Source organism: Mastigoproctus giganteus, chromosome 10 (assembly GCF_048544385.1).
Source record: "Mastigoproctus giganteus isolate SK-2022 chromosome 10, ASM4854438v1, whole genome shotgun sequence".
NCBI lineage: Eukaryota > Metazoa > Arthropoda > Arachnida > Uropygi > Thelyphonidae > Mastigoproctus > Mastigoproctus giganteus.
In genome coordinates this window covers 91,935,614-91,961,474 of record NC_143584.1, presented here as the reverse complement: position 1 = coordinate 91,961,474, position 25,861 = coordinate 91,935,614, and the positions used below count along the sequence as shown (strand labels likewise).

At 38.1% G+C, this 25,861-nt stretch overlaps 1 protein-coding gene across 2 annotated transcripts in view; it reads right to left on the bottom strand.

Moving 5' to 3' along the window:
• The window catches only part of LOC150079150 (ankyrin repeat and fibronectin type-III domain-containing protein 1-like), a 205,550-nt gene that overhangs the window by 12,575 nt on the left and 167,114 nt on the right, over nucleotides 1-25,861 (bottom strand). For both annotated transcript variants that reach the window (XM_090383663.1, XM_090383664.1), the window contains 10 exons: nucleotides 23,500-23,603; nucleotides 23,189-23,319; nucleotides 19,801-19,879; nucleotides 17,534-17,653; nucleotides 16,960-17,148; nucleotides 16,462-16,575; nucleotides 8,327-8,429; nucleotides 8,092-8,224; nucleotides 3,671-3,784; nucleotides 803-1,024 (listed from right to left, as the gene is read on the bottom strand). In XM_090383663.1, coding sequence (XP_090239789.1) covers nucleotides 803-1,024; nucleotides 3,671-3,784; nucleotides 8,092-8,224; nucleotides 8,327-8,429; nucleotides 16,462-16,575; nucleotides 16,960-17,148; nucleotides 17,534-17,653; nucleotides 19,801-19,879; nucleotides 23,189-23,319; nucleotides 23,500-23,603 — 1,309 coding nt within the window. The remainder of the gene's footprint in view (nucleotides 1-802; nucleotides 1,025-3,670; nucleotides 3,785-8,091; nucleotides 8,225-8,326; nucleotides 8,430-16,461; nucleotides 16,576-16,959; nucleotides 17,149-17,533; nucleotides 17,654-19,800; nucleotides 19,880-23,188; nucleotides 23,320-23,499; nucleotides 23,604-25,861) is intronic.

The following is a 25,861-nucleotide window of genomic DNA, read 5'->3' as shown; positions in this document are numbered from 1 at the left end:
GCTTCCATCCTGCTGTGGGTTGATAATGGCTGTACTTTACATGGACAGCGCTTTGGACGAAGAAAGGTGGTGGTGGATGAACGTGGCCGTCGACGTCTGCCTCGCATTTTTTCAGCCACCCGGAGAGCAACAGTGGCATAAATCACCGCCGACTTCAACGAGGGAGGTGCTAGAAACGTCTCCACCAAGACCATCATTAGCCGCAGCAGGTTATGGGAGCCGCCGACCCAGCAGAGTCCCATTACTAACACCAAAACACAGGACTTTATGGCTCAACTGGGCAAAACACATTGGCACTGGACCGGACCTTGGATGATTGGGGACGGGTCTCTTGGTCCGATGAGTCCCGTTTCCAGTCATTTCGAGCGGACGAGAGGGTGCGTATCTGGCGGAAACCGCACGAAGCTATGCCCCGTCATGTCAACTGGAACGTCTAGACGCATCTCTGAACAGTCCAGGTTGTGTCCATCCATGGTCATCGTGCACCCGCAGAGCCATGGTTCGAAGAGCATTCCGCAGATTTTACCACCATGGAATGGCCTTCCCGTTCACCGGATATGAACCCTGTGGAGCATCTTTGGGATGCAGCTGAATGATGGACAGCGGTGCAGCAAGTTTGGATGAAAACACGTGTGGAATGCTTTCGTGAACTAGTGGACTCAATGCCTCGCCTTGTGACTGCCCTTATCTGGGCGAAAGGTAGGTGTCCCATGATTTCTATCCACTCAGTATATTACGGTGCATGTTCTTAAACTAATTGTGTGTTTAAAATTAAACGGAAAGCTGAATTCCACCAACTTACCTGTAGAGAAGAAAGAAGAATGTCATTGGTTGGCTGATCGCCACATTCATTCACGATGCACAGTTTCCTCTGGATCTTTGCCAGCGGGAGCCACCTGAGAGATAGATTGTTTACTGTTTTTGGATCATTCACATATCTTACAGTACACAGAATGATGACGTCAGACATATCTTTGAGCGGAAGATAGTGAACCTGGCCAAGGTCTTGAATTCCTAGAGCAGCCTGCAACGGGATTTAAATTCGCATGAGGAAGGCGGTTTCAACAGACATTTGGAAAATATGGAATTTTTAAATTGTTCAGACCTCCCGAGTGGTTGTTTTTACAATCACTACACTTCTCCCCAATAGTAATCACCATATTTATACTTACCCATCTTTTTTGCAATGTTTTTCCTTTAACGAGCGTTATTTCATGACATTAAATAAAAATAAGGATTAATTCTTTTCTCGTTCTTCATTCGTCTGATGTTCCGTGGCATCATAAAACTTCTTAATTACTCTCGGAGCTTGCGTTAATTTTGAAAAGAAGGAAACAGTAATTTCTTACGCAGTTCAACCAAAAATAATATTCAGATGCAAATGTCTCGTGAAGAATAATTACAATGCATAAAAATAAATTTTCCGCGTCAGAACCTTACCGTATTTCATGGTATGCGTAGATTTGAACAAGAGGAGTTATTATCTCTACTGGCACAATCAACAAATTCACTTCTTTTTTGTGGAAATATATATGCGAGACAACACTGCCGAATACACCCGGATTGTAATCAAAATTATGGTAATTACCTTGTTTTGCTTGTGCGATAAGGCAAACACTGAGCTACTTAGGATGAACCCCAAATATTTTGAGTGTACTGCAGCGAGTATTGAATCCTTTGCCCCTGCCAGCTCTCAAGCCCTTCACTACACACACAGGGTCTTTTTAGTTGCTGACTCTGATGGCAAAAAGTCAGGAATGATGATTACATAGTCTGTTGGTGGCTCCAGCGTGTGCTTCTTGACTGCCAGTCGTATTGCAACCTGGAGATCTATATGAGACATGATGGGAGAAACATTCGTGAGGCACAGATAGTTGACTGGCTCGCTGGTATGTAATGCCACGCTCTTTGCTTGTGGAATCGACTACCGATGGAAATAATTGATTACTAAATCGACAATAGTGACGAACAAAAATGTAACGAAATCGTTGCGTTGAGCAAAGAGCACTTTCCATTTGATATTTGACAATATTAGATCGAATCTGTTCAGGGGTTTTTTTTTGTCAATCGCCTACATCTTGTGTTTGAAGTGATATTTAATAATTGGAGTACTACTTCGTTTAACTAAATTTCAGCAGATGCACTGTCATAAGTTAATGGTGCTACTCCCTTTGTTATTATATGGTGTGACTAAGCAGCTTTAGGAGACATTGAGCTGGCACCCGATTAGGACTTTTGCCAGATCTAAGAGCAACTTGAAGTGAGCTGCGCTTCTCCCTGTTAGCAGATGCACGATAATGTCACTGAATGGGCAGTCATTGTCCAAGCATAATAAATTAAAGCTTTAATGTGCAGTGTTAGAAGCTGACAGTCCAGTTCGAGAATCTACTCACTCGAATCAAGGCTTTATTCATTTATAAAGTGACAATTGGATGGATTTAAAATTAAACAATGAGAGTCACAGTTCCATTTTCAGTCTTTGAGAAATGCACAGACGATAATGATGGCATTCATTTTTCTATTATCATGAATTAAAACTGCTTCATTTGCTTTTTTGAGCTATCGTCTGCTTCATTCAAGAATCATTTTACTGCTGCCATCTGGTGTGAAAACTGCGAATTATTAATTTTCAGTCCTTTGACATAAAGGCTTCAAATCGTTTTAGTATTTGTGCGGTAAGTAAGGTCATGAACAGTTCGTTGTTTTTCCTCGAAGGCTAAACATATATTATACTAAATTAGTTTACTTTTATTTTTACCGTTCAAATGATTGATTTTATTTATTTATTTTTCAGAATTCCATTTGACTCAAGCTATTTCGACTGTATATGCGAACGCTGTATCTGTTTAGAAGCGCACAGCTCTGACGCTAAAGGTTAAACTTTAAAAAAAAAAAGAGACAGCAGAAGGACTCGAACCTAAAGCCCAACTGTTTCATTGTCTTATGCCACTCAACCATTCTCTCCTTGTGAATTTTATTGAGATTATTCCCATATCTGAAACGTAAGACAGCAAATCCTCAGTTGTCATTAAAGAAGTATATCCATACCAAGCTATCTTAATCCACAGTTCGTAGTTTCTTCCATCTGGTGCTTATAGATAGCCATATAACGCCCACACCACATATCTCGACTCAGGTCGTCTCCTTTTGTACTTTATGCCAAGAGGGTCGTCTGTAAAACCCTACAGTTGTGGTGTTGCAATAAAGATATACAGTATTTTTTAAAGTCTAACCGGAAGAGAGTGGCCTCTTCTCAGATTGATCCCAATCAGACTATGAAGCAGGCAAATTATTTATCTCGCTATTAGGATTCTCAAGAAATGTCTGGCAAATAATTTTATATGATATAAAATAAATGCTGTTTGAAACCATGTGGATAATTCCTACCAGGAGCATCAAATTCTTGTTCTTTAAAAGGGGGATAAACCATCTGGACTCTTGGAGCGTGTCGCATAGTTCAAACTTACATTTTCTTAGCTACTGAATTCGACATTTGAAGATAAATATTAAAATTATAAGTTGGTACATTTTGATTCAAATTATTAAGCAACTTACCTTGGTAACTATCGTTGATCAGCATCATTAAATGGATAGATTTTTCTTTATTAACATAAAGGCGAATAAAATAAAAACAAGACCTGAATACACACGCTGTAATTATTTACCGTACCTGCATCTGCTCTGCTGCTTGTAGTAGTTTACTCCGGAAGTGCACGTGTGAACAACTGTGGCTTTTCTCCATTTCAAGCTTCAAAGACTTCACGTCTTCCCACGTACATGCAACCTAAGAAATAAATGCGTATTTCTTATTTTTGCCTCAACTTTAATATCGCGAAGCAATTCAATTATATAAATATACCATTGGACGACAAGCGGGCAGAACTAGCTTTAATGATTTTCTTATCGGGGAGAACCTCTCATGCAAGAAAGAAAGCGGTTCCAAGTAGGCACATTTCCTTTATCCTGCAACACAAGACGATAATAGGCTAATCACTACTTATACGAAAACTTCTGAGTTACTTTTCTAATGGAATTTGGTAGTTCTTAAAGTATAAGACTGTTATATTTTGACGAATAAAGGCCTGGTACTGCACTGCACCGAATTGTAAAAATCCTTTACTAACAAAAAGAATAAATAGTTTTTCTATCGATAAAAATACCTATCTTGGCTGAACAAATAAATATGCATTTACAGTAATCTGTATTTAGAGCGCACAACCCCAGAAATCAAGTACTGTAAAGAAATTCCTGGCAACTGAATATTGGGATCTGAGGTAGTTGAACAAGATCCATGGAAACCTCTCCATCTCTGGATCTATGGAAAAGAACCTCATCACTCTTGCCAAACTATTAAATAGGATTTATAAATTATTTCAGCCTCAATTGTACATCCAAAAGAGCGACATAAACGTTATAGGTCGATTCTTACCAACCCTGTCTGCCTTAGAGATATGCTCCCAACAAACTATTGGAGGACAAGAAATACAGAAGAATATTCTGAAAGACTTGCATCGAAGCACCTAGCTTCAGTGAATCCTGACTAACACATTCAAGTCACTCCATCACATACCATCGACAGACACACATAATTCTCTGTATTTTTAACAGATTGTAAACTACATTAATTCTCCTTACATGTTCAAACCTAAGTTTTCTTCCTCTTGTAAATATACACAGTACTACCATAAATATTGTCGCAAAAGTAAGACTCCCGTAAAAATAGAAAATGATATCAGAGAGCTGTGGGTTTTGCATCATGTGTAGTACTAATGTATGGTTTTCTTTAACAGGTATCATCAACTAGTAAAGGAATCCAGTGAAATGGGGAGATAAAGAAAACAGGACTACTGCCATAGGTCTTCATAAGGCAGGACACGATGTACCTATAATTTTCAAACTTCTGAAACCACTTGGAATAAGCCGAAAGTTTGTCTACAGGGCAATTGATAGGTACAACAGAGAATTGATGACAGGCCCAAGAACTGTGAGGATCCCTGCGGCTATCAAGGCGGTGGAAAACAGAAAATCATGTCCAGAGAAATGGGAATATCACCAAGACCGACGTAATGCATAATCAAAAGTGATCTAGGATGAGTGCCTACCGCAGGACAATTCCTAACGCCAGCTCTGATGGAACGGAGGCACTGCAGCGTCTGTACACATCGACAGATACTCTTTACAGATGAGGAGAGTTACAACCGTCAAAATGACAAGGTGTATGCCCATAGCTCTGCAGAGGCATGTCAGGCCGTTGAAAGGGGTCACATTCCAGCATCAGTGATGGTGGGTCTCCTACGACGGTGTAACAAAGATGCATTTTTGTGTTCGGGGAGGGTGAAAACCAGTGCAAGAGTGTACCTGAATGATATTCTGGAGCAGCATGTGAAACCCCTCAATCAGACTCTCTTCAATGGCCAGCACTGGATCTTCCAACAGGACTCAGCGCCTGCCCACAAGGCAAAGATCACCTAAACATGCCTGAATCCATCAACCATGACGAATGGCCTCCTTCCAGCCCAGATCTTTGATTACTGTTTGTGGGTTATTTTGGAAGGGATGGTCTGTGTTAAAAGGCATGACACATTGGAGACCCTGAAGAGATCACTAGAATATGCTGTGGCCAATTTCCCCCTGGATGTTGTACCTACTTCTATTGATGGCTTGTGTGAAAACAAGGGGGGGGGGCATTTTGAATGAGTGTTCAAGAATAAATTTGTTCTGTGGGTACATGCAATGACACATGTGACAGTATTTATGGAAGTACTGTGTATATACCTATACTACGCCAACTCCAGGAAAGCGCACTATCCAACATTATCTATTGTCCTTTTAACGTATGTATTTTCCCTTATAATTCTATGTACACCTTCTAGACAACCAGCTGTACAGGGGGTGAAATCAATCTTAATAAACTGAATAATAATAATAATAAATATCCATGCTTTAGAGACAGAATTACCAACAATGAACAGTCAACAAGATAATACTCCCTAGAGCAGAGTTTGCCACAACTCAGTATTATGAAAATCTCAAAGGACAACAAAGTTCAAACCTCCGTTGTTGTATCCGATTCGGATAGATGAACCTGATCGACGTCTCACTCTGCAATAAGGTTTTTACCTTCCAGGGATCAGTGTTTTCAGACTATCCTACGAGAGACACTGATCCCTGGAAGGGATCAGTGTCTCTAGTAGGATAGTCTGGCATCACAGAATCAATGCCATACTTTGAATATTCCCTCTAGATTTTGGTAAACCACAAAAGTGAGGAATTTAATTATAACAGTGATATCGCAGCCATTAATATATTTCCTATTTAAAAAAAAAAAGAATGTTTAAGTGATTTGAATTCTGTTACTTATCACAAAACTTATAAATTAAGGTTTACACTGTTGAACCGAGAAAATCCTATCTATAAAACATCGTGAAAGCCACGTTTGGTAACTCACTGTCGAACGTCTGACCATGGGGGAGGGGCAAAAGCAGTGTGCGTTTAAATTGACAGCTTAATCTCAAACGAGCAACCACACAGATAAGTGGTATGAAAGCACTTATCATTTTAACAAATGCTGAACTTTTCTGGGCTGGCTATTCGAAAACTTGGATGGAGATGTGCGCCTATGGAAAATTTCAGCCTCTTCGATCGAGTAGGTCAATATAAATTAATACTTCCTGTGATATGGCATTTATCAATAGTAGTATGACATTCAGTCTTCAAATTACAGGCCATTAAAAGTGTCCGATTTCAAATATGTATTCTTTGATCTACAGGCTATAAACCATGTGTTTTTTTCATGCAGAGACACTTCAGCGATATCCTGAACAATAATGATTAAAAGGACGTTGGAAATGGTATCCCATTACTAAGAAATAGCAACAAGTATTTGATTTTGTTATTATCTTTATGACGATTTAAAAATTGGTAATAAATGTTGTGTGAAAAGTCGACTTTTCACAGAATGCAAAAGCGTTAAGAGTTACTGCTATGATTACTCATTTAAGACATTTTACTTTACACCGTGGTATGCCATCGATATTGGTTCAAAATGTCAAAAATAAGATTCCAGTTTATATATTCCCAATGGGAGAAAGAAAAAAAGCACATAATTTTTTTCCCAAAGAATTAAGGAGGAAAAAAAATAACTTCACCTGGATTTGATCACATCTAATCCAAAGTACAATGATAAGTCTTCTAGCCATTGCGCTGCTGGTTCAACTCTCACGTGTCTATATCCTTATTTTTTAAGTTAGTCAGTAATTTGTGCAAACAGGTCAACTATTTAAAAAGAGATCATATTGTGGGATTATCGAAAGTACGCAAAAGTTGTCCATAGCCTAGCGATTGTACTGATAAAAAAAAAAAAAAAACTTTCTCTGAATTTGATCAACGGTTTGATTTATCCGTTCTTAATTGATGGAGTATTAAGAGGAAATCTTCATCTTGTCTCATGCAGTGAATGATGAAGACCCAAATTCCACAGTGCTGGTTTTCTCCACTGAATCGTTAGAAATGATTCAGTGGAGAATCATTAGAAATGGCCAGCCAGCAGTAAAACGTTGGTCAAAGCGAGGCCCTTACATTTGAAAATTCACCTTAAATGTCTTGTGGTGTTTATGAAGCACGATATGAAAATCGGGATCCCTCACACTTTAGGCTGTCGGAGCCTAGTGGTCAGCGCGAGGATGCATAAGTGCACTTGGTTCAACCTCGTGTGACTGTTTCTTGTATTCTCTCTGACCGTGTGGTCCTTCCGGAGTATAAACATACCTTTAATCTTCCCAACCTAAGTACTGCAAGTTCTAATACCTTTCGTGTTTTCATTAAAAAATTTTAAGGATATATTATATGAATTTTTTGCTTGACATTAGGACGATTCTAAACGTTTTATTCTTTGTTATGTATAACAGCAGATAAAGATTTTGAGAGCGCGTATATTTTTAATATAGAGGTACTGATAAAAGTTGTAGCAGGGTGAAAATTTCGCGATAAAGGGCATCTTTCTTTTAATCCTCAAAATTCAGAACTCGTCCCGAGGAAAATTTTTAAAATAAAGTATATTTAGCGCTATTAAAAACACTCCTCGAACCTTACCTTCATTAGCCAGTGGAAGTCCGTATGCAAGGAGGCGGGATAATTCTCGTCGACCTCCATGCTGGGCAAGGTGTCCTCCGAAGTAACAAGCACTCGATCTTCGTTGTACAAAAGGCACGCCAAAAACACACCGCTGCAAAATAAATCCTCAATTTCAGCGTCCACGTTTTACATTCTGTCTCTGGAGTTTAATTAAATATCCGCACTGCGAGAATAAATTAACGCGGGTACTTACCGCTTAAGCGTTTTCTGAAACTTCGGAGCTGCTGCAAACAGATTTTTGATGCTTTTCTTCACCAGGCGTCGCTGATGTTGGGGTGTTTCTGTTATGTCTATCCCTGCAAAAATAAATTACGGATTCCTTCAAAAAATGTTCTTTCAATAACGCGTAATAAGTTGTTTCTATGACAACTGCTAATAGCTTCGAAGCGGAGCAAAAACAGTACGATAATGAATAAGCTGTTAAGGGGATGAATAGTTCAACATTTCTCCGCAAGATGGCAGCACAATAGATCTCGTGCTCCAGAAAATGAAACATTCGAATTTGAAAGAACGTGACATTTTTTTCCCCTTAACCTCGCTTAATTAACGATAGTTAATTATACATATTAAAAGAGAGTGAAGTTTCTTGCAAAATAAAAGGATTTCCAGAACCTTCAGCAATAATTTCACTTTTAACTGCTTTGGTGATAAGTTTCATTACGAGATGGCAGCACGCTCGATCTAGGAGTGATAAAATCGTTGATTCACCTATTTTGTTTTCTATTCAAGCTTGTAATTGCAGGAAGGCTTCTTTTCATCTCTCTCTGTACCATACGTCATAATGTGCCGATTCATTAACGCTTAAGGATTTTTTTCTCTTTGTAATAAACTTATTTGACAGCAGGTGCAAACCCTAGCAATTAATTTTCGCATTTTAGCTCCAACTGAAATTAGTGCATTTCTTTTAAGAAGTGCACATGTCTTAAATAGACTTCCCGCAAACCACTAGATGATGGTGGCGCGGCTGCCCCACTAACCCCCTTCCCTCAAGAGGAAAGTTCGCAGCGAAAACGCTGCGAAGTTTAGTCTACACGCGTCCCTAGCCCTATCAAATTTTCGTGTACCCCTCGGTGTCGCGAAGGGCGGTTTGTCTGTTGTGAGGGGAAAACCGGAGTCAATCCCGGTGAAAAACCTCACGACCACGGTTTGAGACCACCAAACTCAATGCTGAATTGCCCCTGAGAAAATTCCCATGAGGGTAGTGCTGGAATCGAACCTCGATCAGCTATTCAGCAAGCCGGCAACGTTGCCTCACGGCCACCGTGGTCCCGTGTGCTATCGTTTTAATTTCACATTACATTTCTCACCAGTCGCGTGGCGTGAATGCTAAACTTCCGGTACGTTGCATTGTTAGCTGCCGCTATAGATGTTTTCACATCAAAAAAAGTGTGACGCCCGATTTATTTCCATATAAAAACGTAAAGTCAATCAATTCCAGTGTGTGAGCAATGTTACTTTGGAAATCATCCATCTGAAGTTGTTAAAAGTGAAAATGCATCAGATACAAATTACTCGCCCCTTTCGTGTATATTTTTAAATATATATTTGTGCCGATTCTTTAACTGGCTGAAATGTAGATTGCTAATTTAATGATATAACCTTTTGACAAAATCGTTAGGTATGGAAATAATTTTCGAGGGCTACACAGCTAAATTAGGCGTGTATCACTACTGAAATGTCACTTAAATTTTCCGTCACTTCCAAAAATATAAACATACAAGACATCCTTTCATGGCTGCCGTTTCACTCATTAATTGTGGTTGGGTGGTTCCTAGACTAACGTCTAACTCCACCTGTGATACTGTCTTATTTATAAACTATGTACGCTGTAGGTTCAGGCCTCTTAACCACTAGGTAGTCAACACCTGGGCAGCTGCTGCCCGTCCCTAGCCAAAGGAAGCGGATCTTAGTTCTACTAACTGTGTAAAACAGTTAGTAGAACTAAGTTATCCCTCACCAACTACCTCGGGTGTTTTTATATACACAGTATACAAAAACACCCGAATACCCCTTACGTACATACACGTGAATTGTGACTGCGTTTACTTTTTCATATGGAAATAAATCGGGCGTCATACTTTTTTTGATGTGAAAACATCTCTAGCGGCAGCTAACAATGCAACGTACCGGAAGTTTAGCATTCACGCGACGCGACTGGTGAGAAATGTAATGTGAAATTAAAACGATAGAACACGGGACCACGGTGGCCGTGAGGCAACGTTGCCGGCTTGCTGAATAGCTGATCGAGGTTCGATTCCAGCACTACCCTCATGGGAATTTTCTCAGAGGCAATTCAGCATTGAGTTTGGTGGTCTCAAACCGTGGTCGTGAGGTTTTTCACCGGGATTGACTCCGGTTTTCCCCTCACAACAGACAAACCGCCCTTCGCGACACCGAGGGGTACACGAAAATTTGATAGGGCTAGGGACGCGTGTAGACTAAACTTCGCAGCGTTTTCGCTGCGAACTTTCCTCTTGAGGGAAGGGGGTTAGTGGGGCAGCCGCGCCACCATCATCTGGTGGTTTGCGGGAAGTCTATTTAAGACATGTGCATTTCTTAAAAGAAATGCATTGCATGCACTAATTTCAGTTGCTGCGAAAATTAATTGCTAGGGTTTGCACCTGCTGTCAAATATAAGTTTATTACAAAGAGAAAAAATCCTTAAGCGTTAATGAATCGGCACATTATGACGTATGGTACAGAGAGAGAGATGAAAAGAAGCCTTCCTGCAATTAGAAGCTTGAATAGATGAAGCAAGAGGGCCATATTGCTCCCAGTTGGTTTGGCTTCGATGTATAAAAATACAGGAGAGAAGGAATCGAAGTGAATCAACGATTTTATCACTCCTAGATCGATCGTGCTGCCATCTCGTAATGAAACTTATCACCAAAGCAGTTAAAAGTGAAATTATTGGCCAAGGTTCTATAAATCTTTATAGTTTCCAAGAAACCTCGTTCCTGTAGTGTATGTTTTTACATCACACTAATCCCTCAGGTGGGTGTCAAAACTGCCAACATCCGAACTTTGGCTGCGCAGACCCAAGTGCCAGCAAAAAAAAAAAAGTATATATATATATATAATATCAATCAATCAGAAGTAAATTGCATTTTTCTTCTCTTAAAAATATTATCAGAGTACTCTTGTAAGGCTAAATAAGATACTCGACTTTGTAAATATGTGCTCTCATTACCACTTGCAAAATTACCTGCATCAAATTAACTCTGAAATCGGAGTAGTAGTGGCATGTGATGCAAGAAAGCAAATGTATGAACTTATGCAGCATCAGCCAAAAAAAAAAAAAAAAAAATCAAATCGCACCATTCCCTCCAAATGCCTGTCCAGTTCCTCCTTAAATTTATTTAACCTATCAACTTCCACAACGACAGATGGAAGTTTGTTCCAGCAATTAACCACCCGCTGGCTAAAGGCAAATTTCCGCACATCTATTCTATATCTGTCTTTTCTTAATTTGAATTTATGCCCCCTTAGGTTCGTAATCTGAACAAGTGGAAGGATCCCATCAGAATTCAGTACTCACCCCATTCAAGGCCTTATACACCTCAATTAGATCACCGCGCAGGTGCCTAGTCTCCAGCCACTGCAATTTGCACAACTTAAGCCTCTCTTGGTAAGAGGATCCCTTCATTCCCCTCACCAATCTTGTTGCCCTTCTCTGTACACGCTCAAGCAAATCGACATCCTTCCTAAAATGAGGCCTCCAGACCTGTACGCAGTACTCAAGGCGTGGCCTGACCATTGCCTTATACAGAGGGATAATCACCTCCTTTTCCCTGCTAGCAAAATTCCTATATATCATTGACAAAACCCCATGACCTGCCCTGGCAGCCTGTCTACATTGCTCAGAGAACTTCATATCTGCCTGCACAATTACTCCCAGGTCTTTTTCATTTTCTACCACCTTAAGTGTAGTACCACACAGTTGGTACGTTTCTCTGGGGTTACTTCTACCCATATGCAGTACTTTGCATTTGTCAAGGTTAAACTTTAGTTGCCGCTTCTCAGCCCATCTGCCCAAATTATCTAGATCCTGTTGCAGTAGCACACCGCCATTACTGTCATTAACAACCCTGCCAACCTTTGTATCATCTGCAAATTTCGACATTAAGCCTGATATACCTTCATCAATATCATTGATAAATATACAAAACAACAGTCGACCCAACACCGAACCCTGTGGGACTCCACTAATAACATTAGTCCACGAAGAGCAGCACCCATTGATTACCACCCTCTGTCTTCTCCCACTCAACCATCCTTTTATCCATTGTAGCAACTTACCCTTAATACCATTCTGCTCCAATTTGTACAATAGTTTTCCATGCGCAACAGTGTCAAAAGCTTTCCTGAAATCCAAATATATGATATCAAAATTATTTTTTGCATCCTGTTCCTTTGTAACCACATCATAATATCCTATCAAATTTGTCAGACAAGACTTTCCCTTAACAAACCCATGCTGTGTCTGAATTATTGCTGCAGTCTTATCTAGATGATCCTGCAATGCATCTTTAATCAGTGACTCCATTATTTTACCCGGAACAGAAGTTAAACTAACTGGTCTGTAATTACTCGTGTCACCCTTCGATCCCCCCTTTGTGAATTGGAGATACATTTGCATATCTCCAGTCCGTGGGAATCTCCCCTGAGTCCAAGGATGCTCTCATAATTATGGCTAAGGGTTTGCATAGTTGCTTTGCCACCTCCTTTAATATAACTGGATAGATCCCATCCACCCCAGGTGCTTTTCTTAGGTTTAACTTCAACAATTTCTCTTCCACTTTGCTCTCAGTTATTACAAAATCATTAAGTATCCTGCTACAATTCGATAACCTTCTGCAATTTTCAAACCTTAATAATTTCTCATGTGTGAATGTAGATGCAAAATACTCATTCAGTTTGTTTGCTATCTCAGCAGGACCATCAATATTAAGTCGACCAATCAGATTCATCCCCTTCCTTTTAGAGTTTATATAAGTAAAGAAATCCTTGCTGTTTTTCTTAGCATCTTTTGCCAAGAAGTACAATACACAATAATGGAGAACACCATACAAACTCAAAATATTCACACTGGCTGTTGGTTCGTCGACAAGAATAAAATAAAATAATTTGTGATTAAATGAGATTAAATTAAGTGTGGTTGGTAGAAAGGGAGCGTGCCAACCACATTTAAATTGACTCGAGATGAGCAAAAGCTGCAGTCAGCATTACGCCAATTTGTAATTTGAAGGTGGCAGGTCTCGAAGGTAAGAGGATGGATGATGTCACTCGCATCGGTATTACCGTAAACCAGGACAACTTTGTGACACCTACGCCGCGTGACTTATTTTTGATTTTACCGGGCATTCTGCAATCCGTCCGAGGACAAAATTACCCCCAGCATTTTTACAGTTATTGCTTCCATCTGTTGGAACTGTTAAAACTACTATCACAACCCTCAAGCGGCCTAGTGGAGCCATTGTGTGTGTCGCTTGCGAATATCATTTTCAGGCAGCTGTTGAAACTTTGTTTTGATACAGAAAAACTCCAAGTGCAGTGGATTTGAAAGTAAGTTTATTTTGTGATAATTTTGTAAAAAGTAAATTTTAAATAAGTGTTTATTTACTTTATTTTTCGTGAAAATAAGTAGAACGTAAACATATGGAGTACAACATTGTGAAACTGGCGGTGTCACACCATATTTCAACACTTTCTTTTATTTTATTATATTTATAATAATTTATCTGTTTTAGAGTATAAAATGCCCGGAAAATGCAGAAGGAAAGTTGGGTCACGTCAATATCGAAATTATACTGATGCTACGCTGACAGAGGCCCTTAATGAAATTAAATCAAATCAAATCAAATAAAATATCCTTACGGAAAGCAAGTTTCAAGTAGTTTGTATCAGTATTCTGTTTAAAATTAGAAAAATAATTTAATACTACCGTTATTAATAATTTTATGCTAATTAATAATTTTATACTAATAAATAATTATTTTTTAGGTATGGGATACATAAAAACACCCTATGGTTAAAGCTGAAAGGGAAATATATGCCACCCCAGGACATCCAACTGTTTTTAGTGAAACTGGGGAACAAGCTTTCGTCTCTCATTGTATTGTGATCTCAAATTATGGCTTTCCTCTGACAAGGGTGGGCCTGTAGTGCATAGTGAAATCCTATCTGGACCGCGTGGGCCGTACAGTGCTTATTTTTAGAAATAATTTTCCACGAGTTGACTGGCAAAACTCCTTCATGGGTCGCCATAAAATTCTTACGCAAAGATTTGCTCAAAATATATCAATTGCAAGAGCAGCAGTTGATGAGGATGTTGTTAATAAATTTTTTGACCACTTGCAAGCAGAACTTGATGGAGTTCCAAGTGCAAATATTTGGAACTACGACGAGACGACCCAGGCTCTTGCAAAGTAATCACAAAAAGAGGTACAAAATACCCTGAAAAAATTAGGAACTCCACAAAAGCTTGCACTTCTATAATGTTTTGTGGGAATGCAGATGGCCAGGCCAGCTTGCTCCACTTTATGTGAACTACAAGTCCAAGCATTTGGGAAAATACATGGACTGAAGCTGGTCCTGAAAGCGCAAGATATAACTGCATTCCCTCTGGATGGTTTGACTACAATACGTTCGAGGACTTCTTCACCAAGGGACACTAATCAATGCAACGGAACCAGCAGGTAAATACTGGAGATGGCCTGCGGAAAAAGACGAAATTTGGTACGAAGACAAGGAGATTGTATGTAAAATAAATGTCCTAAACAGAGGAAGAAGTGAGCAATTTTTGATGTTCCAGAAACAACCCAGTTGTTTTCAACGTAATGAAATTGAAGGGTTTCTTTTTGTTGTTTTTTTAGTAAAGTTTCTACCCTATGTTCTATAAAAAAATTTTGTGCTGAAGTACTGAAAGCTAACATATTAATAAAATGCATTCATGACATTGTTCCATCGAAAATACTGAATGATTTGCTTCCGTTTATCCTTTAATTGTCCTAAATTAGTCATTTCGCCTTGACTCTGCCACCACGGACTTTATGAAGTTCAGTCCACTGAACAGAATCAGCAAATGACTCTCTCATTGATTTCTTTGACAACTCCCAATCACTGATGAACTCCATCCACAAGTTTGCCTCTTCTCTTAGACTAGAAAGTGACTAGCTCTGATCTAATTATTGTAGTTTATTATTTTTCTATTCTCTAGCTGATTAATTATTACTTGTTTTACCGGTAACTTAACTTAATACAATCCTCTTCTGTACATATGATTTTAACGTTTGAATCTATATCAATGTTTATCGTCCTGTTGGATTTCATATTATTGTTATTATGTTTATTGATCTGATCTCAGATACACTGTTAATGGTTACCTGTTGTGTATCTTGTTATTAATAAAAATAAATAAAATTTATAGATACAACACTATGACAGATGTTGAAATACAAAGGAGTGATAGCAGAATTTTGGTTGTCACAAAGTTGTCGTACAAAGGAGTGTAACATTGTGACACCTAATTTCTCAAATTCTAATGCAAATCTGTAAATAAACGTAATGGTATTCAGAAGATGAGAGGTAATTATAATCGTAATCGGAATATCATTTCGTTTATACTTACATGTATCTATTTTTAGAAAACAGCAAAAAGTGTTACAAAGTTGTCCTGGTTTACGATACTTCTGATAACGCCGAAAGAGAATTTGCAATATCCTGGCCCATAACTGCCTCGCCTAAAATCCACATATTTGGATATAATTGCTGGCACCAATGATATAAAATCCACGTGACAGTTTTACGTTTTAAAATGAAAAACAGGAACCATCCCAGAACAAAACCTGATGGCGAGGACCAAAGAAAATTTCTTCCTAAGAGGTAGTGGGGCCCGAATATGCAGGTTCCTCGTGGCCATGAGATCTCAACCCCATTGGGAATAAAATTATAAAATTCCAGTGTGGTTCAATTGAAGAAATTGTTGCGTGGATCCCAAAATGATTTTACAGATCCTTTGTCATTAAGAAGTAGCAATGTTCAAAGCATCTCAGCACGTGTCATTTTTCCGGTTGACCATGAGGGTTTCTTCCAGGCACTCATTCCAGATTACCTGGTGCATATAACTAAAACGACCCTCGGGAGAAGTCTTTTTTTAATAAAAAATATGCATTACTTACAAACTTTGATACCGTGTCATAACATAATCCTAGAGAGTGCTATAAAGGTAACCTACCGGCATTTTGAAGCATTAATTGCTAAAGAATTACAAATTAACAAAACTGTTAAGCCTATTCAGCCGGCACTTAGCTGCTGTTGAATACTAACCTTTGACCTCCGAAGCATGAGGAGGACGCGAGCAGATTATTTGCTGGAAGATACCATCTAATTGGCTTAGCCTACCGGAAACCCGTGACATTTTCCCATCGACGTCTCTCCAGCCTGAGAAAAAAAAAGAAAAAACAAAGGGCATTTAGCAGACGCTATATTCCCAAGGCAGTTCGCATCTTCAGTCATTCTACTGCGTCGTTAGTGTTTTAATTATAAGTTATATATACGCCTGTCTCTCGGCACAGGATGTCATTAAGAAGGATTCAAAAAATCGACCTCCCCACTTCACTTCCCAGATTTGCGAGTGCCTTTAGATGTTTACAAAAGAAAAATAAGTTTTTATTTTTGCATAATAACACCTGTTCAAAGAGACGCATGCGTAATTCGATCTTAAGGAATTCAACACAAAATAAATCACGGCTGCGCATTTAATTTATTCGGACACGTATGGGAAATTCAAAAGTTGTTTCTATTCATTCTGACAGGTTCACTTACTCGAAGGTACTGCAGAAGGCGGATTAGACCCTTCGAACACACTGTACCCTTTGGCGTTCCCAGCTGCCACACGAATATAGCACGTGATACCCTGAGTGAGGTCTGGAATGGTGACTTCTAGCCTTTGCAAGTCTATAATTTCCCTCGAACCCGCGAGAGGATTGAAGTCTTCGTAGCAGCTCCACTCCACTAATAAAAAGAAGAAAAAATTAGGAGGAAAGACCAGACATTGTTTGAAATTCATAAATTATTCAACTGCTCGAATAAAGGTTTTACTCGCATTCTTTACGCATGCGTGACGAAGCTAGCTAGAGGTCGCTTAGGTTAAATGTCGAGTTAATGAATTTGATACTGGCTTATGGCCGTTAAACGATAAAGTGTCACCAGGTGGCGTTAATATGACTTAAAAAATAAATAATTGATTAAAATCCTGGCGACATTTTACTCTTCATTTTATTGTACGGCAATTTGAAAAGCACACGCTGTTTCCTTGACAACTAGCTCTGTCCGGTCACGTGACATCCTTTTCCGGTTAGATGGAAAAGCTAAAAATGCACGAACCCGCGTTAATTACCTTTGTACTTGGTAACAATGGTTTCGGCCTCTCCAGCACTTTCTGGTTCAGTGAAGCGAACTTTCAGAGATCTTGTACCCACCACTTCTAACTGGACTGCAGTCGGTGGATCTGGAGGCCCTGGATGAAAAAAATAAATCAACATTTTTTACAGCGCATTGCATCCTACATGAGAAGAATTGCGCGCAATATTAAAATATTATTTCTATTTCCAAGAAACGCTTTCCTTTCTGTAGCGCAAACAGGAAATTATGAATTTTCTTAACAATGTAATTTTCTCCACAAGATGGCAGCACAATGACTCGCGCTATTAATTTTAAATAAAAAAGATATTTATTATTGCAATTAGCAATAACAAAACCATTCACAGCCTCTTTTTTTTTCCCCTTCTTTCTTCTTACGAAAGATGTAATTTTTTTTGGCCTTCTGATGGAATGATAGGCTGCATTTGAGAAATTGGAAATAACGAATGATTGCTGCATTTTAGATTAATGTGACATTTGTATTATAAATGCCAAATTAACTTATATTCACAAATATCAAGTTTTCTGAAATGCAGCTTTCAAGGGAGAAGATAGAAATTACTTCGATTTCTATTTATGTAATAAATTGATCGATTCGTGTATATATAAAAACAAAAAAATATGTAAATTAACACTTTATTATTATTATTAGCCATAGAGTGCAAGGAAGCCTGAGGCTTATGCTGCACCAGCCAAAAAAAAAAAAAATTTTGAATTACCCCGAGAGAGAGAGAGAGAGAGAAGGGAATCACCAAGAAAAAGAAGAATGATGATATCCAGCTCAGGACCCTGGGTGTGCCAAGCCCATACTCACCAGATGTGAGCCCCTGGGGTACACATTTTCATCAATTAAGTAACTTTCTATATGGCTTATATATATATATATATTTTTTTTTTTTTTTTTACTGACGTGTGAATTCGGACCCTGTAAAACTCGCCACGAGGCGAACGAGTATTGGGACGAACCGACAAACTCTCGAGGGACATTTATGCTTCCTGGAGGTCCTCACTGAAGTCTCCAGTGCATCTACTTATAATTCATACAAAGATACTTACCAACTGTTGACTACTACATAGTTTTCGTGCGCGTCCTCACAAAGAAATTAATTTAGTAATTAAATTATTATATAATCACCATCTGTGAATATTTTTTGATTAAGACAGAATTTGTAAATCTTTCTCTCCATCTACAGGAATGTGCTGTAATTGATTTTAAGATAAACTGTCAATGGCTCTTTTTTTTGGTCTTGGAAATGGACTAATTTTCCTTTATGTGCAATGATTCCTTCCCCAAACACAGTAAACTCCATGTTGGATAGTCTAGTAGTATTACGCTATGGAAACAAAGTAAAGTTCACTACAAATTACTGACAGCTTGTTCCAGTGAAACAGAAGGCCACCGGATTTGAAAGAAGTATTTTAATCTTCGTTTCAAGCAGAATAACACAACTTGCGATGGCCAGAATGGAGTATTTCGAGTAACTGTACAACGTTTAGGAAAAGCAAGTGTCATAAGACTGAATAATTCTTCTCTAATATGAGTTCTATACAGGACTTTATTATCACTCGTTAAACTCGAAACTTTCAGGAGAACATCCGAAAATTCCCATTCAAACTGCAAATAGAGAGAATAGGGACAAAAGCCATTGTGTTCAAAGCGCCTGGCAGTTGTCTCATAAAGATTTACGTTTATGGATTTGCGGCGCAACAATTTACAGTTAGCCTTTCGCACAATAGGCCGGTGTGGCATTCAGTACTGTCTTGAGAAGGGTTCTACACAACAGGTCCAATTTATAACCTCAGTTCCATTAGCAGAGGTCCCAATCGCTGGAAGCGAACAACTTTTGAAGCTTGTTTCATTTAGAACACTGCCTATCCGCCACCCTGTGAAAGGTACACGAAATCTATACTCGATAAAGAGGAAGGATTTCTTCATTCGGTAAATGCGAAGTGAAAAGATGGATTAACTAATTTATACAAACACAGAGCATGAGAAGGAAAGATAAAATCTGGTAACACAGCAAACGTGGGAAATATTTTGTTTCCCATGTCTAGACAATGTATTAAAGAACTGGCTAAATATTATGGCAGCACTCTGGAACAAAGCTAGCAGACCGGCTGTGTTTGGAGGTTAAGGCAACTCAGGGTATTAGGCGTTTGAATGAACTTGCGTTTTAGTCTAATTTTTATCGGAAATCCATAAAATAATATCTAAATTATATAGGAAAACTGAACGGAACTTACTGATTTTATCAAATCCTGACTTCATTCGCCATAAAAGATGATGCCGTCTTTTCCATATAGTCAGCTGTCTTTCCTTTTCCTAGAAAATAAAAGATATGGTCTTTATAGTCGCAACATACTCGATTTTTGAAATGTTTTTACTTACGTATTCTCTCTTGACCATTTCGGCGCTGCCTGCATCATCAGCTTCTGAGTTTATCGTGGAAATCTTTTCCTTCCATGCGAAGTATTTGTGGTCTGTTTTATATGTAACAGAAGAAAAATATTTTCTTCTTTTAAATGTCTTTCCATTCATGAAACAAATTTGGATTTATATACTTGGGAGATTTTATCGAACGCAGAGAGTGCTCTTTGCTGGCTGTTCTTGAATTCTGCTATTGAGAGACTTTCTAAACTGTATAGAAGCGGTTTAATGCTATAAACTTATCGGTCTGATAAAGCAGCTTTCTCGATACAAATATTTAGGACAGAGAAGATGATAAAAGAAACCCCCCGCTTGCTGCTTCTGAAGTGTGCTGGTATCGGACCGAAGACGCCATAAACAGATTGGATAGTGTTTCAAGGTTTTGTTTGTATAAATCTATCCGAAGCACATCTATCTTAACAGTTGTTTTCTTGAGATATATTTCGGTCCCTAGCAGTGCCCATTGTTCATTTTCTAAAGTGGCATCTTTGTATCTATATGAAACACAACCCTGTAATGCCAGACAATTTTTTTGAGAAGTTTGGCTTTGGGTAATAGAAGCTTCAGTGGGAGATATAAAACCATTACGTTATTTCGCTTATAAAATCAAAAGTAAGAGTTAGTTTATACCATTAACTGGTGCACAATGACATTTGATCTTTCTTTGCGTGAAAATGCAAGTTTGTGGGCTCCATATCTTTAAATTTTCATGTTATGGTACCTTAAACTAAGTAGAATATTAATAAACTATATTTTTTGTTTCTTATTGCATACTGGAATTAAAAGATACTTCTTGTCATGAGAGAAACCTTTCCGTCCCCTTCGGGCACTACTGATAAAGCTTCGCGATTATTTGTGTTTAATGAAATAATCTTTGGACCAAAGAGTATTGCGTATTCAGAATGTTTGCAACAAACTTTCACAACCGGAAATCTCTTAAGTTTTGGTTTCCAGATTTTTCTGACGAACTCTTTGCTTCTGTGTCATGCTGACGCAGAAGCAAAGGGTTCGTCTCTTGTCGGAAACAGATACGAAATTTTAACCTTAGCAAATAAGAAATGCGTAATCAAAATTAAGAACTTTTTGTAAATCATATCACCATAATTTACCATTTCAGCTGTCCTTAGAGTCACTAAAGAAGTGGTACAGGAAGTACCACGAAACTTTTGAGAATAATCTGTAATTCTTTAAGAAATTAAAAGAATATTACACGTCATGTAGGTTTAAGTGCTCATCATTTTACCAATTTCCAGTTCTTAAGATACCTGGGCACCATGTCCTTAAAAGAATATTTAAAAACCACGTTATTCGGAAACAGCACCTGGTTACCATCCATATGATGTCTGTGTGTTCACGTATATTTGCACATTGTGCTGGCTGAAAAATTTACTCCGACTAAGCTAACTACAGTTAAAGATTAAGCCGTTCTTTTTCTCTATCCGATTGTAAGCAATGCACTTAGTAACAGAAAACTCAATCTGTGGGCGTAGCGAATCATTAATTTGGGTGTTTACAAATACAATACATATTCCTTCTTATAAAGACCTTAGAAAACTTTCATGTACTCTTCTTCAGTGTGTTGTAGAAGAAAGAAAAAAATATTGTTCTTCTTTGTCTGTTTAAGAAGAAGGAATCAATACTGATCTTGTAAAGCACGAAATAAATTATTGATTCACTACTCCCGGAGGATTGAATACAGTACTGCGCCTTTCACTTACCAACTTCCTGAACCTGCGCATTATGCCGTAAAATGACTTCATCAGGTGTGAGTAATGTTTAATCTTCAAGACCAAAAATGCCATTCTAACACAATATGATACGCTGTATGCAGTCTTTAATATTGATAAATAGAATTTTTACCATATCAAAAAGATCTCTGGCTTCTCAAAATTCAGAAAACATTTCTGATAGAAAAATGAGGCCATAAGAACATTGTGACGCACTAGATGGGGATATAGATTGGTAAAATCAACCTCCAATATTCTGTTCCGATTAAAATATCCTTATTCCAGGATGGCTCATAACTGGATGAATAGATGGTCTCTGGACCAAAAAGCCAAGAAGACATCATCTTGACTCCAGAGATACATTCCTGGCCAATATCCTAGAAATCTCCAACAAATTACGCTTACATCCGGATGTATGCTCAATTTGTTGAAGGATATATTCTGAAAAGATAAGCTTATGAATCTGTGAAGGGAAATTCACCTAATCAATGAATGTTCATCCCTCCTAGTCGAATGACCGTCAAAAATGGAATAAACAGTTTCAATAATATTAAACAATTATATTTAAATAATTGATTATTAGCTAATATGCATCTACAAATAATTTGTAAAAATTCAGGAAGTGTGTAATAATTTCAACACCTTTTGTATGTAAATGAACGTGTGTGTAAACTTCTCAGAAGAAGCCTGCGTGAACATTGCATGTAACCCAATGTAGATGTGGTACTTCGCACGTTGGATTGTAAATAATACTTCTTTCTGGCACAGAGCCGTCCCTGGCTGGTCCTCATTTCGTGGACAAATAAGCGGATAATAATAAATGCCATTTGATGAACCCAGATTTATATTTTTTATTACAAAGGCAATTTTGACTGGTACTGCAGCTGATAATACCGCTGTAAAGCGAAACTTAGCAGATACAGCAACGAAAATTAATTGTCAATCGCAGAAAAATAAAATAAATATACAAAATAAAAACGCGAGGTGGCCAGGTTAGTAAACCTGACGCTGTGAGGATCATTAGCGTTAATGATCGCACTAAATACATGTTACTCCTGATGTATACGTACTTAGAAATAATCATTAAGTTCAGCAACAACGACAATACATTGCATGAGATAACCGAAGAGGGCGCCACATTCAATAAGATCGATTTCGAAAATGGGGACAACTGGGACTAATTATCCCCGGTAATATTTCATGGCAGACATTACTGTCCACGTAATAGCGGCAGCGCTGTGCTGCAGGGATGTATCCGTCTTCCGCCTCATATTTGGCTTCTTAAACATTGAATAAGGCGCACGATATTTAAATGCAATTATGTATATTTATAAAACTATGTTAATATACAGAACTCGATAATAATGTTTGTATGTGGCAATAAAAAAAATACTAAGACGAGTTATTTATTTCTATAAACACTAGCATGGATTGGTCAAGTATTGATTATTAATAGGAATGAATTTCAGCGGAATACCTTGAGTAAAGCCACTGATAAGCTTCCACTGGTAGCCGCTGTTAACACGCAGGTTGTGAGGTCTCCTACGCATTTCTCTGCCTCCTTCACCAGGCTGATTAGCTGGTTGAATCGACTCTCTTTTGTTCTAACTGCAACGCAAAAGATTGTCATCAGAAAGTGAAAAACATCCACATCATTTTTAATAATAAATAAATTAATGTAGCTTATTTCAAAAGGGGCATTTTTTACAGGAAATCTGAGATCTGTAAAGAAGTGGGAAAAAAATACACGTGAAGGTTTATACAAAAGAGATCGTGGATGGAACTTACACCGAGTACTCTCTCTTCCTCCGTAAGATTGTAGTAATTTCACCATGGAGACATTTGACGTCATCACAGCTATGTCAAGAGGAGTAAAGCCATCGACGTTCACACTAGAAACAAAGAAGATCTCTTTGAATTACATCGTTATAACTTTTAAAATTAGCGTAGATTAACTACTGCTACCATTTCGCAGCGCTTTTAGAGTATCAATTTCGATATTTTGAGCCAGTATATCATCAAAAAGTTGCACTGAATTGCAAAGATAGAGCCAGTCGGCTGGAAGGTACACGGAAGAGGCTTAAGAAGTAATTGGAGACTTAAGACGTTCAGTGTTATAAGAAAATTGAATGTGAAGCTTTCATTTCGAACATTACTTTTCGTGCATGATTGCAAATATTCAAGGAAAGGCCAAACGCAACACCAAACCTAAAGAAAGCCAAAATATTGATACCATTCGCTATCCGAATGCCCTGTTAACCGTTAGAAATCTGTCAGTGAACAACGCATATTACACCCATTTAATTCTACGAACCCAACTTCCCCCACTCTGGAATTTTAACTCTTCCTGTGTGTTACACGATGTTTATTTGCACTTTAACAACTACACCGAACAGCTGACCTTTACGGGATATCAACTACTCATTCTTTTTACGACATTTCCTTAACTGCTCGTCTTATCTATTTTTTGTTTCGTGATTCTACGCATTCACAGTAAGGAATGAAATCAGACACTGATAAGGGGAGTTTTGCAATCTGATTACAGCGGTTTAAACTGCACCGATTTTTCCGATTGTATAATCAGGAAGAATACGCGTCAAGAAATATAAGACTGAGAAAATGGACAAATCTTGGTTTCAAAAACTAATTCCAACGCTTTAAAAGGCCTCCTTTCTTGCTGTATACAGAAATATTTGGTTCTTCCCAAGTGCACGTTCGGGCACTTGCTGTTTGCTACTTTTTTTAGTATAATTAACAAAACTATTTTAGCTTGGAACTCTCAGGAATCAGAAGTTACCACGTTCCACTAGTATTCTATTGGCAAACAGTAACATTGATTCATCAGCTTTAAATTCTAACTAGTTAGCTAAAGAACTATAACGATTATATCAAGGAAAAGTCTCGAACTATGACGCTGCTAAATGTGAAGGTCCACAATGAGATAAACAAAACGAAGATGGTCATTGGAAGAAGAAGAAGACCATTATAAAGGGCTTCTGCCAAATGACAACACTGACCGGATATTTGCTCTTTTAGTTTATTCTGTGTGTACAGCTGAAATTAGTGAATTAATTACATCAAAATTACCCCGATGTTCTAGTATTATCACTTCATGCATTATACAGACATTAAGCCTAGAGAACGATACTGAATTTTGTAAGCAACCCTTGACAGTCAATAATTATAAGCATATTGGCAGTTATAATTCACCAGCCTTTGCCTAATGTGGGTAAAATGACTAGAGAGATTATCATAATCTGAATTACTTTGCCTTTTTGAAGAAAAAATATTTGAACAAGGTTCTGTTAATTATTGGCGTGTAATCCAGAATATATTTTCATAATTGAGAGTTGGGTTAATAAAGAGATTAAATTAATTTTCTGCTATTTAATCCTCAGCAGCACTCTTCTCGATAATTTAATTATAACGAGGCATTCCTTGTACATTTTAGTTGCATACTTTATAACGATTATGAATCAGTCTGTAGTTCTATGATTGTGACAATCAAGTTTGGGCAAAATAATCATTCCAAAAGGCTTATCTTCGTGGTTTAAAGTTAATTATTAATTCAGCTTTCAACAATTTTATGTTTTCTCGTAAGGAAATAGTAGGAATTGCTTTTAAATGTAGTTTATTTATTCTTAATTTAAACACGCGTATTTTTGAAGTTCTTTTAAATTTGTACAGTTCTGAATACGTGTAGAAAGACGTTAATCCGGTTTTTCACATTAAAAGAACTCGCTTCCGGTAAATAAATTCTAAATGTTCTTACCTGCTTTAAAAAGAAAAGCATGCTAAGTCTGTAAGTAACAAATGCTACACACAAAACATTTTCACACATTTGGCAAAGTGTGCGAATGAACCTTTCAACGCGAAGGCGAAACTGGCGAACTGAAAAGCGTTCTTTCACTGGCTTTGTCCATCGCCACGCGCATCAATATAGATTCCAATAGCGGTCATTCGCAGCACAAAATCCAATACGATCTTGACACTTTTCGTATATACATTGCGGCCTCTCTAGCTGGCTGGTCATGTGATCGAAGCCTGGAAGTCCTTTGAAACGCCTACTCTACCACGAATCGCATTTCCGTTTTCAGGCCGTAGTATCCCAGATAAACAGGAACACCCACTTCCGCAACTTTAACGGGAG